A 12,719-nucleotide genomic window follows, 5' to 3' on the forward strand; every position below is an offset into this window, starting at 1 on the left:
TATCGACCACGTGAATAACAATATAAAACATTACACTTAATTTCATACATTTGCGTTTGAATTTCTATTTCTTTTTATCAAAAACACGATGGTGCTTCGTGACTTTATGACATTATTTTCTTAAAAAAACAACATAACCGCAAAAATAATTATTTCAAAATAGTTTCGTATGAAATATGCATTTCTGAAATGAAATAAACTTGGCAACATCGCTTCAATAGTCTGGGAAAATTTTGACGTCATCAATTACTGTATTGTATTAACTGAATTCCTATCAATTGTCATTTTTACTTTATTTGACAGTTTATTTACATATATTCACTTCCTAACCTCATTTTGCTTGTTACATAGACCTCGTGATTAACAATATTTGAACATTATACCTAGTTTTATATGTTTATGTAGGAATTTCTTCTTTTTTTATAAAAAAAAAACCGAAATATAAGTTTCTTAATCATAAGAAATAATTCATATGGATTAGGCATCTCTGAAATGAAATTAACTTGGCAACATCGCAAATCATTAATTGATCAATCATTTAGAAAAGTGCTAAAGTTATCTTTGTTCGTCAGTGAAATTCCGAATAATTTTAGGACCGAACGCTAGCGCACTTTTCAAAATTGTCGTTCACGTGGGGGGGGGGGTCAAATTCAAAGTCTGCAAGTCTGTTTCTTTTCTAATTACACGCATCGAACTTTTTAAACACACCTCGTATATTATACAATGTTTTTTTATTGTTTAACCTCGTATAATGTAATTAATTATTATCAATCGTTATTGTAGCACAAATTCAAAGAATGCAAATAGTCGTCACGTGCACGTTAAAAACTATTGTGTTAAAATACTCTTTACAGTCTTACCAATTTGTTTTATTATGTAACATTTTCCCAGTCTAGTTACAATATTTTTTATAGCTTTTTTTCTGTGTATCGAAATAAATTGATTCCTAGTTCAACAAGTATTTAATGTACAATATCAGATGAAAAAAGGACATTTACTTCTTGATTATATGAAAATACTGCCACCGCACTCTGTAGGTCAAAGTGTGAAGTTACTCATACTTCTAATGTTTGAGAAATCTACTTTACCGACATCGGTAGAATAATAACAGCTTTCTTCTACTAGATGGCGAAAGTTGAAACGGTGAATGGAAATGGAAAAAAAAATTAAAATATACAGGGTTTATCAAAACTATTGAGAAATAAGAATTACTAAATTTTATATTGATTTCTTTCACCTGTAATTTGATAGTCGTTTATATGATTATTCAGTTGTCGAATATTCTGGGATGTTCTAAACTGTTCTAGACTGTGTTTCAATATTGATGTTGAGAAAAAAATAATGGAAGAAAATTGACAGATGGAAATTTGGTTAAACGTCAAAATGTCTGCGCAATAGTTGGTATTTATCAATAGACAAAGTCCAAAACCCTTAAATTGTTTCATTGGTCAAGTTATTAATTCTTTCATCTGTAATTTGGTCTTCGTCTATATAATTATTGAGTTACTAAATATTCTTGGATGTTCTGCGTCTGAATGGGATGGACAGCGCACAATAGTAGGAAAAAGCTGAGGACGCAATTTTACAGATGGAAATTGAAAAAAAAAATTCTGTAAAATCCTTGGTCTTCGTCAATAAACAAAGTTTAGAACTCATTTATTTTTTTTTGTTATATGGCCTTTACGTATGCGATTATTCAGGTATCAAATATCCTGAAGTGTTTAAATAAAATTTGGCAGTAGAAGAGAAATACAATGGGAAGAAAAAGAAGAGCATGTAAACTGAGAAATGTAGGTTATGAAAAATGTCAAAATTTCTATAAAATTGACATGTGTAAATTAAGGATGTCAAAATTTTTACAAAACTTATGTCAATAAATAAAGGTTAGGTTCTTCTTGTTATATGGCCTTTATTTATATGATTATTCAGTTATCAAATATTCTCGACTGTTTTAGATCGTACAAGTAGAAAGAAATTTTAGAATTTGATGGTTTCAAATTATAAAAAAACGTGAAAATTTCTATAAAATCCTTGATACTTGCCAAGAGCAAAGGTTAGAACCTTAAAATTCTTCCATTGTTCAAGTTATTACTTCTTTCTTCTATAATTCGACCTTCACCTATATTATTATACAGTTATCGAATATCCTGAAGTGTTCTAGACTGTTGTGGATAGAATTTGCAATACAGAAAAGGGGAAAAAAAGAAGACGTCGTGAATTGACAGTTGCAAATTAAAGACAATGTCAAAATTTTGACAAAATCCTTGGTATCTGTCAATAAACAAAGGTCATAACCCACTTCTTCTCCTTGTTTTATGGCCTTTGTCTATATGATTATTCAGTTATCGATTATTTTCGACTGTTCCAGACCGTACAAGTAGGATCTTCGAGAATCGGATTGGATAGTTTCAAATTATAAAAAAAAACGTCAAAATTTCTATAAAGTCATTGATGTTTGTCAAAAACAAAGGTTAGAACATTTAAATTCTTCCATTGTTCCAGTTATTACTTCTTTTTTCTATAATTCGGCCTTCGCCTACATTAGTATTCAGTTATTGAACATCCTGAAGGGTTCTCGTTTGGATGGAAATTGCAATAAAAGCAATCCGCAATAGGAGAAAAAAGAAGAATATTTTCGACTGTTCTCGACCGTACAGGAAAGATTTCCGATAATCTGATCGGTTATAAAGGCAACGCCCAACGGGAAAAAAATAATTAGAATATGAGGAATGTAAAAATAAAATTCCGATTAAAAAATTATTTATGATGTTGACTCACCCATTTGGCAATAGGACACCCCTGCGCCGTTTTTCCTTCTTTACCGGTATATCTGATCTTCTCTATCCGAATGGAAACTCCCTTAACGCCAGTCCTACATTCCAGATCGTATCTCAAACTTTTCAAATTATTAGCGCACCCCAAATGAGTATAATATGTACCCGGTTCGGGGGGCGCTCCGTCCAAAGGAAAACACTTGCAACTAGGTATCTCCATACCCAACTGCCTACATTTATCCTGAGACATATTTTTAACCGGAGTCGAGGTAGTGAAGTTTCTGTTTCGTTTTCCCTTAAGCTCTCGAAGCGTTTCTTCCATTTGTACCGATCTGATTTGAGATGAATCGACGACGTTGATCGCGGATTTGAACGAATCGAATCGATTCTTGACGCCACCATCAACGCTTAACGAATTTGTTAAGCGATGATGGTGGCTATACGATAAAAAATGACCGGTCGAATTTTGTTCTTTGGTATCTTCCATTTTGTTATTTTCTTGTTGTTTATTGAGTATCATCGTTTTTATTCTTGTATTAAGGTTGACTTTATCGGCTTGGGAAAATGTTTTGGTAGCTTGTACGTCGTCCATTTTATTATTATCGTTCTGTTGTTGCATGTATTGATTGTTAGTTTGTTCTTGGTGTGGTTCGTAGTTCGGTTCCATTTTGACTTGTTGTTCCCAGATTATTTGACCGTCGTTTTGCCATTGTTGTCCGCTGTATTGTTCCTGGCCTGGATAACCACTAGAGCTGTGTGAATCTAGCTGCGGACTGCTGTTGTTCACTTGTGGGTACCCAGGCTGCGCGTTTCCCGAATTGGCGTTCACGTAATTCGGACTGAAGTTGGTTATGGGGGTATACGTGTTGTTGGATTGTTGAGCTGATTGTTGTTGTTGTTGTTGAGGACTGAAATTCGGATTCGGAGTTGGAGGATTCATTATCGAATTCACTGAACTCGGTCTTGAATTCGTACCAGTTTGGTTATTATCCGATCCACTGGTAGCACCTTGTAGGAAATTCTGTTGCGACGTTTGTTGATTGCCCTGTATGCTGTATTCCTGATACTGTCTTCCGTTATTCGTCTGCTGTTGTTGTTGTTGAGCTGGATTAGGACTCGGTGTATGGGAATAATTCGAGTTTGGACGCGGCGGTGCCAACTGCACTTGTTGATTCGGTGCGCTCGGTGGTCTTGTATTAGTTAAAACTTGAACGGCTCCCGTATAAAAGGTATTAGTTTCGAAAGCGGGTTGTTGATACGTCGCCTGGTATATTCCGTTCGGGTATTGTTGGTAAGTTTCGATCGGTTGTCCAGCAGCCGGAATTTGTTGAATAAACTGACCTTGGGGCCAACCTAAAACATTTAAACAGTCACTAGACAATTTTTCGCCGAAACTGACATACGAGGGCTGATAAAAAAATATAATGAAGAATTTTTGTACCGCGTAGGCAACTGACAACGGCAATTATCTCAGGAACGGATTATATTTAAAATTTAACCAATAAATTGGTACTTTATATTATCGAAAACCGAATTTTTGAACTGAATTTTTTTCCCTGAAGCTGTAACATGTCTGAGATATGGCCGACTGCCGTTGCCCACCCGGTACTGATTCAATTTTGATGAAATTGAATTGATTTTACTGGACTCGGTTTGTGGTCACCACAAATAACTCAACTCGGCCCAAAATAGTTCTTTTGACATAGTGGCAAATCCTTCCAAAATAGGATATTACTCCTTGGAGACCAGTTTTAAGATGGTAACAATCTTTTTGTGTGAATAAATTCTTATTACCCACATTCGTAAGCAAAAAAAATCGTCGCTCGCGGTCAAAAGTTCATCCCATAAATGCTCTATAGGGTTTAAATCCTGACTACGCGCTGGCCAATCCATAACGGCAATTTCGACATCCTGTACATATTTCTGTACCGAAGTATTTACTGCAGTATATGGACGGGCATTAGGATGAAGTTTTCTCCAATCATACTGGCGTAGAGACCGACGTTAATCCCCCCTCTTTCAATAAAAGCCAACTGGATTTTTGCCGCCTTTGAAATGCCCGCCCAAACTATCCAAAAGCCACGTTTTCTTTTATGCAACATTGAGCAAAACTACCTCTTCAATCTCTACCATGCAGGTATACTCAGCTTTCGTCTAAGAAGGAAACGGAGCCCCACTGTTCATCAGTCCAATTAAAGTATTATCTGGTAAATCGAGTTACTCGATGGGCTGGGGTTAATTAGATTCCGGTAGATGGACTTTTTGGCTCGAGGTTAGCTGCCTTAAGTCTTGTTCTGACTGGTCCAACAATTCCTCGCGTTCTTATTAGACAGGAATGTGCTTCTTCGGAGTTGAACCTTTTTCTTCCGGAACCACGTCTTCAAAGAATAGTTACCAATCTCTTGGTAAGGACAGCAAAGCTTGAGCAACTTTATCACTTGTTGTGTCCATTTTCAGGTAGAATTTGTTTGTTGTCAACGAGAGATGTGTATCGATTGACTACCTGATATCGATGGATCAGATAGATAACCTTTTATAAGTGTCAGTTACCCCTAATTAACACTAGAAAGGGTGTTTATTGATGATAACGAATTGTCGAACTGTGACTGCAAGAAACATTTATTAACTTTTTTATTTACTAAAAACAAATAAAATTTTTTTGCTCTCGAGTGTAGATTTTGACATTTTCGATGAGGTCCAAATAGAGTAGATTAAAGTTATTTCGAACACCCCTTCCAAAAATGTTCCAGTAATTTCAAAGATTAGTTGAACATAAAAGGCTTTTTTCCGATAAAAACATTTTTCTTTGATTCGCAAATACAAAATTAAAACCACAAAAGCAGAAATCTAACAATAAATAATATAATAAATACCTTGCGACGGATCAGCTTGCCATACGGGAGTGGGGAATCGATTTGGATCGGCGTAAAAAGGCATTGGAGTCTGAAAATTAAAATACCAATATATTAAAGATTTTTATTTTTTGTTTAAATGATAAATTTTAATACAGAGATCGGGATTAGTCGGGCAACGCTCTCGAAAAACATTGAGATGAAGCATGTTCGTTGTGATAACATGTGCTCGTCGATTAAACAAGTTCACGCTTCAAAAACGTCGTATCTGCGTACGAACGCGGATTACAAACTATTTTTACCGAATATCAACAACATTTTCCGAACTCGCCGCTACCAAATTGTTCAACGGTGTGAAAGAATACCAGAAATTCTTGCAAACGGGCTCTGTTGCCGACGCGCCGCGTTCTGGACGACCGGTATCTGGCGTTAGTCGAGCCGTCGAATCAATTTGCAGTCCGATCGTTCTTCACGATGAATGCTGAACAAAAGTGCAATTGAAGAATTTGAAAATCTTCGCTTTACATGGTTTGCCGGATCAAGATGTTAATGCCCATCAATTTACTGATACGATACCTCAGTATATTCTACATAAATTTGATTTTTTACGTTATACGATGATCCTTCAAGAAAATTTGAGCTTAATATTCCAATTGTATCCTACCATAAGTTTTTTGTTAATATTTGAAGAACTTTGAGGCCTTATATCTCCATAGCCTTGACCCTAAGCAAGGTTATGATTTTTTTCTCCATAGGAAAACCCTTTGAGGATACGTATGTAAAATATGAGCTCAATATTTCAAATAGTTCAGCCTCATCGAATTTTCAAACGAACATTTATGTGTTGCATTAATATTTGATTAAGTGTGAGGCCTCGTATTTCCAATATCGTGACACTAAACAACGTCCTAATTTTTTTTCATTGATCCTATAGGAACAAATATTTGAAATTCGGGCTCCATACTTTAATTATTTTAGCAATATATCCAGAGCCCTAACTCTAAGCAATGTCCTGATTTTCATATTCATATGAAAACCCTTTGAGAACACTCAATTGGGGTGGTGGTTGTTGTTTCTTCGTCATCATTTTGTAGAATGATCCTTTGGGGACACACATTTGAAATTCGGGCTCAATATTTTAATTATTCCAGCATGAATGATTTTTTGAACAGCATATGTTTCCTACTAATATTTGAACAAACTTGAAGACTTGTATTCCCAGAGCCCTGATTCTAAAAGCAATGTCCTGATTTTCATATTCATAAGAAAACCCTTTGAGAACACTCATTTGGAGTGGTGGTCATCATTGTTCGTGTTAACCTATATTTTGATCCACACAGGATTCCAAAAAGAGTTAGTTAAAACAGGCACAGATTTTGATTTCCTGGACTAAATTGCCTTCACAAGGATTTCAATCTATTCGCGTAATGATCCTGGTTTCCAGCTTTCGCCTACTTGTAGTCCAATAATTTAGCCTGCTGGAATTTCAAGTATTTGTAGGTTTCCACGTCCTGCATTGCTCGTGCGTAATCTTTTTCGATGTGAAAGAGTCTTGCACTTAGCTAGTTCAAAATCCATATCAGTGGAGAATCGATGTTTTGTATCGAGAAATTAATTGATTTGCTCCGTCTACCTTGATGTCGTCCATGGGGTTGGCATGGTGGATAAAGGAATCATTGCAAGGCAGAACCACATCGGGCTCACCCTCGTAAAATCCCCTACGAATGGATATATCGCCAATACTGATAGAGTTCGATCCGATCTACAGATGTGGGTTTGTTGACGATTCTTCCATTATTATAATTATTTTTATTATTATATCCTTACTATCGACCTTGACTTTTATAAAACCGCATTCGTCAATGGAACGATCAAGTGTTTACGTATATGGGGGTTGAAAATCTCCAAAAGTAAAGGAATATCCTGTCTAGATAGAACGAACCTTTTGTAGAAGTTTATTCGGGTTTATTGGGGTTGAGTTGAGACAGGCCGAATACGATTTCGTTACCCCAAGGGGAAAGGACCCCTTCTCCGACAAGACCTACCTCAACGGTAGGGGAGACCCTCTTGCTATCCCCAATCCCCAATATCCAGCTGACAATGATAACGCGAATTTCCATTATCAAGGTTAGAAAGTGTCCATTTTTTTTTCCGTAAATATTAACACGAAAATAACGAAAGAAGAAGAGGTAAATACGGGGGCGTTAGATATTAAGTTTAATGGTAAAAAAAAGGAATTTTTCTTGGTATAAATAAGCTTTTTTCCCCGCAAATTCCACCAGATACAGGGTGTTTTCAAATTCAGAAGGTTTTTTCTGTGACAAAATTTTTCGGGAATACATATCTACCCTACAGGACGAGTTTTAATTTTTCATTTGGATTTAATGGAAGATAATTTCGAATTGACTTGATGTGAACTAATTTAAGGTAATGTCAGAACGAGAAAACACACGAATTCAATTCTGTAAATCGAGGAGGCCAATGTTTCTACCATACTCGACCTATTTAAAGGCTATGTGGTCTTATTAACTAAAAACACAGATAAAAATGAATATTGATAATTGGAATTTTATTATAAAAAATATTCTACATTCGAACGGTCCCCTTCAATATAATCCTCTCCCCTCTCCACACACCTTTCCATACGTTTTTTTTTTCCATTGATCGAAGCTGTGCTGGAAATCTTCTTTGGTGAGTGCCTTTAGAAGCTCTGCCTTTTTTTGCTTTACCGCTTCCATCGATTCAAATCGGGTCCCTTTCAAAGCAGATCTTCCTCTAATTCCTCTAACAGTTTCTTTATCGGCGTTTACAGCCTCGGCAATCATCCGGATGCTGATTCGATGATCTGCACGCACAATTTGGTTGATTTTGGTCACTGTTCCCGGAGTTGAAATAGTCACGGGACGACCTGGGCGCTGGTCATCTTCAGTACTGTCTCGGGCCTCACTAAAGCGCTTACACCACTCAAAAACACGCGCACGAGATAGAGAATTGTCCCCATAGGCCTCTTGCAACAATGTATAGCACTCAGTTGGAGTTTTTTTCAATTTAACGAGAAATTTGAGATTGATACGCTGCTCCTGGTTTTTGGTACGAGAAAAAAAACACGTTCGTTTCAAACTGCTATTGCACAAATACTGTAATAGTAAACGAAACGTGTTTTGGGACGTGCATAGACAAGATATCTAAATACCCAACGCACTACTCGTTTTTCATCCCACCCGTCTAGGACGCCCTCTAGGCGCGCTGTTTCGTTATTCAATAGGCCAGACTTCGTATTGTTCAAAAAATTTTTTCATGCGTTTGAAGCAATTCCAAAATATGTGATTCGAATACATCAACCGCTTCTTTAAGCGGAAAAAATCGTTGATCTCGCAATTTATTTTTGATCTGCGGGGAAAAGAAGAAATCATTGGGTGCCAAACAAGGACTGTACAACATCAATTATGACTGTCCAAAAACGTTTTTGTTTGAACTGATCTGTGTCGTGGTGAAGAATTTTTCATCTTCTGCGATTGGTTTTCCTCACTTTTTCCAACACTTCTGGCAAACAAATGCTGGTAAACCATTAAAATTTGACCGTTCCACGTTGCCCTAATGGAACGTTCAGCGATAGGTGATGATCAGCCGATTTCTAATTTGTTGCTCATTCTTTAGACTCATCGAACATTGTTCAATGTAGTAACAAACTTTATCCTGCATTTTTTGCGCAGCAAGTCGAGTTCAAACTAGCGTATATTAACAAAATGATTGCTAGGAGCGAAATTACTCCGGTCTTTTTCGATTTTTGGTAGTTCCTTCCACTTACAACAACAAATTGCAACAAATAGTTGGTTCAATATTTGACTCGATATTCATTGGTTTACAAAAATTTTATGTTAGCTTTATATGAATTTAGCGGTGATTGTGATTTTTCTAGAAGGGCTTAATCAACAAATTGCGGTTTTAGCAACAAAAACAAGCTGCAAATTTTGCTTGGTTTTTTATTTATCTTTGGTCGACCTTCACGAAATTCATCCTGTACCAAAGTTCAACCACGGTAGCTCGAGAAATCGAAACGAGTTGATCTTTTCGTTTAATCCACTTCGAAAGTCATAGAAAATCATTCCAAGAAAATGTTCGCGATGATTAATTCCATTTATTGATCAAGATCTAATCTGTAAACAAATCAAAAAACACTAGTATAACATGTTCTGATTACATTTACCAATAAAAATGTCAAACTCTATGGCGGCAATGTCAGATTTGACATATTCACAACTGTGTTGCCATATCTCAAAACTTAAATAGCAATCATCGTACTTTTCTCCTTTTCTCCAAATTTATGTAAATTTCGATTTAAAGTGTGAGATTGAAACTTTTAATGAAATGTATCGTTAATATTTCCAAACGAAAGTCCAAAACAAAAAGAAATCTTGTCCGTAATTTGTTTAATTTATATAATTATTTCTATGGTGTTTATGATTGTAGTTTAGTCCGAGTTAGATCTGTGCGACGCAACAAAGCTAAGGTTGAAACTTCAAACGTTTGCAGTTGAAACTGCAAACGTTCGTGGAGGCCTGGAACATCCCCAACCGCTGAAGACGAGCCCATTGTTTTGATCAGTAAACGTGATCGATGACTCATGGACCCAGAGTTGGCAGTTCTATGGATTTGCCTTTTTGGAAGCATCAAGAGTGGGAGAGCATTCCTCGAAGCTGTGTAAAGAGTATTTGAAAAAATTGTAGGAAGAATGTAATTGTTTGGCCGTCACAATCGCCCGATTTCAACATCATTGAGTTGTTGTGGGACACAAGGGACAGGGAAGTCAAAAACTAGTGTCCTAAGCGGGATCCACTCAATTTTTGCTCATAAGAAATCGAAAAATTATTATTTCGAATAATTATTTATTCATTTTATTTATTTACTTAACGCGATTTTATTAATTATTGTTCAAATTGTGATACATTAGAAACTCGATTATCCGGCCGTCAGTTATACGGATTCGCGATTATCCGCACTATCAACTGACAGTAATGATCAAGGTTTTCAGATTATGTCGGATGACGAATCGTATAAAACATATTGCAGATAAATGAACAGCCGAAAATGCAAGATAATGAAACAGAAGAAAATCTAGACGTGGAAAATGATGTAGGATTATCTCATGATGAATCACTTCGGGCTGATATTACTAGTATTAAACCCGCTTTTCTTCATACATTCCATTATCCGAATCCTTAACGACAACAATTATTCCGGTTAATCGAGTTTCCACTGTATTTAATTGTTTTTTTTTTTTCTAAAACTTGTCTTTTTTGAATGTACTTTGTGAAAAAGATAAAGAGAGTCTGAAAAGATATCAGCGATGAGTTGTAAGGAAACGAGTCGATAAATCGGACGGAAGGAGATCAAATGATGGTTATGAGGGGGTGAAAAGGAAGGAAAAACGCATAAAACACAAGCAGGAAGTGAGATAAATAAATATAAGAAGAATTTAAGGCTGTATTTTAAGACGTTGAATAGATAAAACAAGACAAGGATATTTATAAGACGAAAAAACAGTGGAAATGAGGAGGTGAAAGGAAGGAAGGAGATTTTGTACCTTAAAGAACGAGGATAAAGGTAAATCGAGATCTGAATTAGAAGAAAACAATTAAACAGAAAGATGGAAGCAACGAGATGAAGACAATACAAAAAAATGAGACAAAAACATACAAAAATATACAAAAAGAAACAAAAATTTAGTCGTTTTCATCACAAATAACAATGATAAAGAAAAACATAAGACAGATGAACAAAGAATAACAAGAAAATGAGTGAAATAAACAACGAAGAGGTGTAAAATAGTTGAAAGAGGAATTAAAAAGAAAACAAAAGTAAGAACTCGTTTAAATGGAAGATTGATTAATAAAGAACGAGAATTAATGGAGGCTTAGATGATGTGAGAGATGAACTAAAGAAAACAAGTAGACAGAACGATAGGAAGGAGGAAAGAAGATAATATAAAGCGAAAAAAAGAGTTAGAAGGAAGAGAAAATTACGGAACAAGCAAAAATTTAAGTAAAAACGCATCGTCAACGTAAATAACTATGATAAAGAGAAACATAAAACAGATGAACAAAGAATTACAAGAAAATTGGTAAAATGAACAATGAAAGGAGATAAAATAATGGAAATTAAGTGGTAAAAAAGATTTTAAAAGTAAAAAAAAAATTAAAATTCATGAAATAAAAACACTAGAACGAAGTTACCCATAGGTGAATTGAAAGATGAACTAAAAGAAAACAAGTAGACAGAACGATAAGAAGCAGGGAAATGAAGGAAAGGAGATAATATAAAGAAAGAATTGGAAGGAAGAGAAAAGTACGAAACAGACAAATAAATTAAGTAAAAAGGCATCGTCATCGTAAATAATGATGATAAAGACAAACATAAAACAATTTAACAAAGAATTACAAGAAAATTAGTAAAATAAACAATGAAAGGAGATAAAATAATGGAAATTAGGAGGAAGAAAGAATTTAAAAGCAAAAAAAATGAAAATTCATGAAATAAAAAAACTAAAACGAAGTTACCCATAGATGAATTGAGAAATGAACTAAAAGAAAACTAGTAGACAAAACGATAGGAGGAAGGGAAACCAACATTCTTCGGAAACACTATTTTTAGAGACAAATAGGGAAATTGATTGGATTTATTAACGGCCCAAAAAATGTTGAAATTTCCACGTTCAGACTTAGGTCTCATAAATTATCATAAATGCACCGAAAAAATAAACAAAATTAGAAAAAATTTTTAGTTTTGAAATATGGTAATACTGATGTGAATACGTCGAATCTGACATTGACATTTGTAATGGCGGACGTACTCAGAACGTGATGTCATACGAGAGTTGTTTGAGTTGTTTACAGATTAGATCTTGATCAATAAATGGAATTAATCATCGCGAACATTTTCTTGTCATGATTTTCTATGACTTTCGACGTGGATTAAACGAAAAGATCAACTCGTTTCGACTTCTCGAGCTACCGCGTTTCGCTTGTTTTCTATATTCAATCTTCGTCGTATTTCGTTACAGGATGAATTTCGTGAAGTTCGTTCAAAATGATTT

General features: G+C 35.2%; 1 protein-coding gene across 2 annotated transcripts in view; it reads right to left on the reverse strand.

The window, feature by feature from the left end:
- Positions 1–12,719, reverse strand: part of LOC130899215 (methylcytosine dioxygenase TET) — a 99,367-nt gene that overhangs the window by 11,536 nt on the left and 75,112 nt on the right. For both annotated transcript variants that reach the window (XM_057808968.1, XM_057808967.1), the window contains 2 exons: positions 5,648–5,717; positions 2,779–4,127 (listed from right to left, as the gene is read on the reverse strand). In XM_057808968.1, coding sequence (XP_057664951.1) covers positions 2,779–4,127; positions 5,648–5,717 — 1,419 coding nt within the window. The remainder of the gene's footprint in view (positions 1–2,778; positions 4,128–5,647; positions 5,718–12,719) is intronic.

This window comes from Diorhabda carinulata, chromosome 11, assembly GCF_026250575.1.
Source record: "Diorhabda carinulata isolate Delta chromosome 11, icDioCari1.1, whole genome shotgun sequence".
Lineage (NCBI taxonomy): Eukaryota > Metazoa > Arthropoda > Insecta > Coleoptera > Chrysomelidae > Diorhabda > Diorhabda carinulata.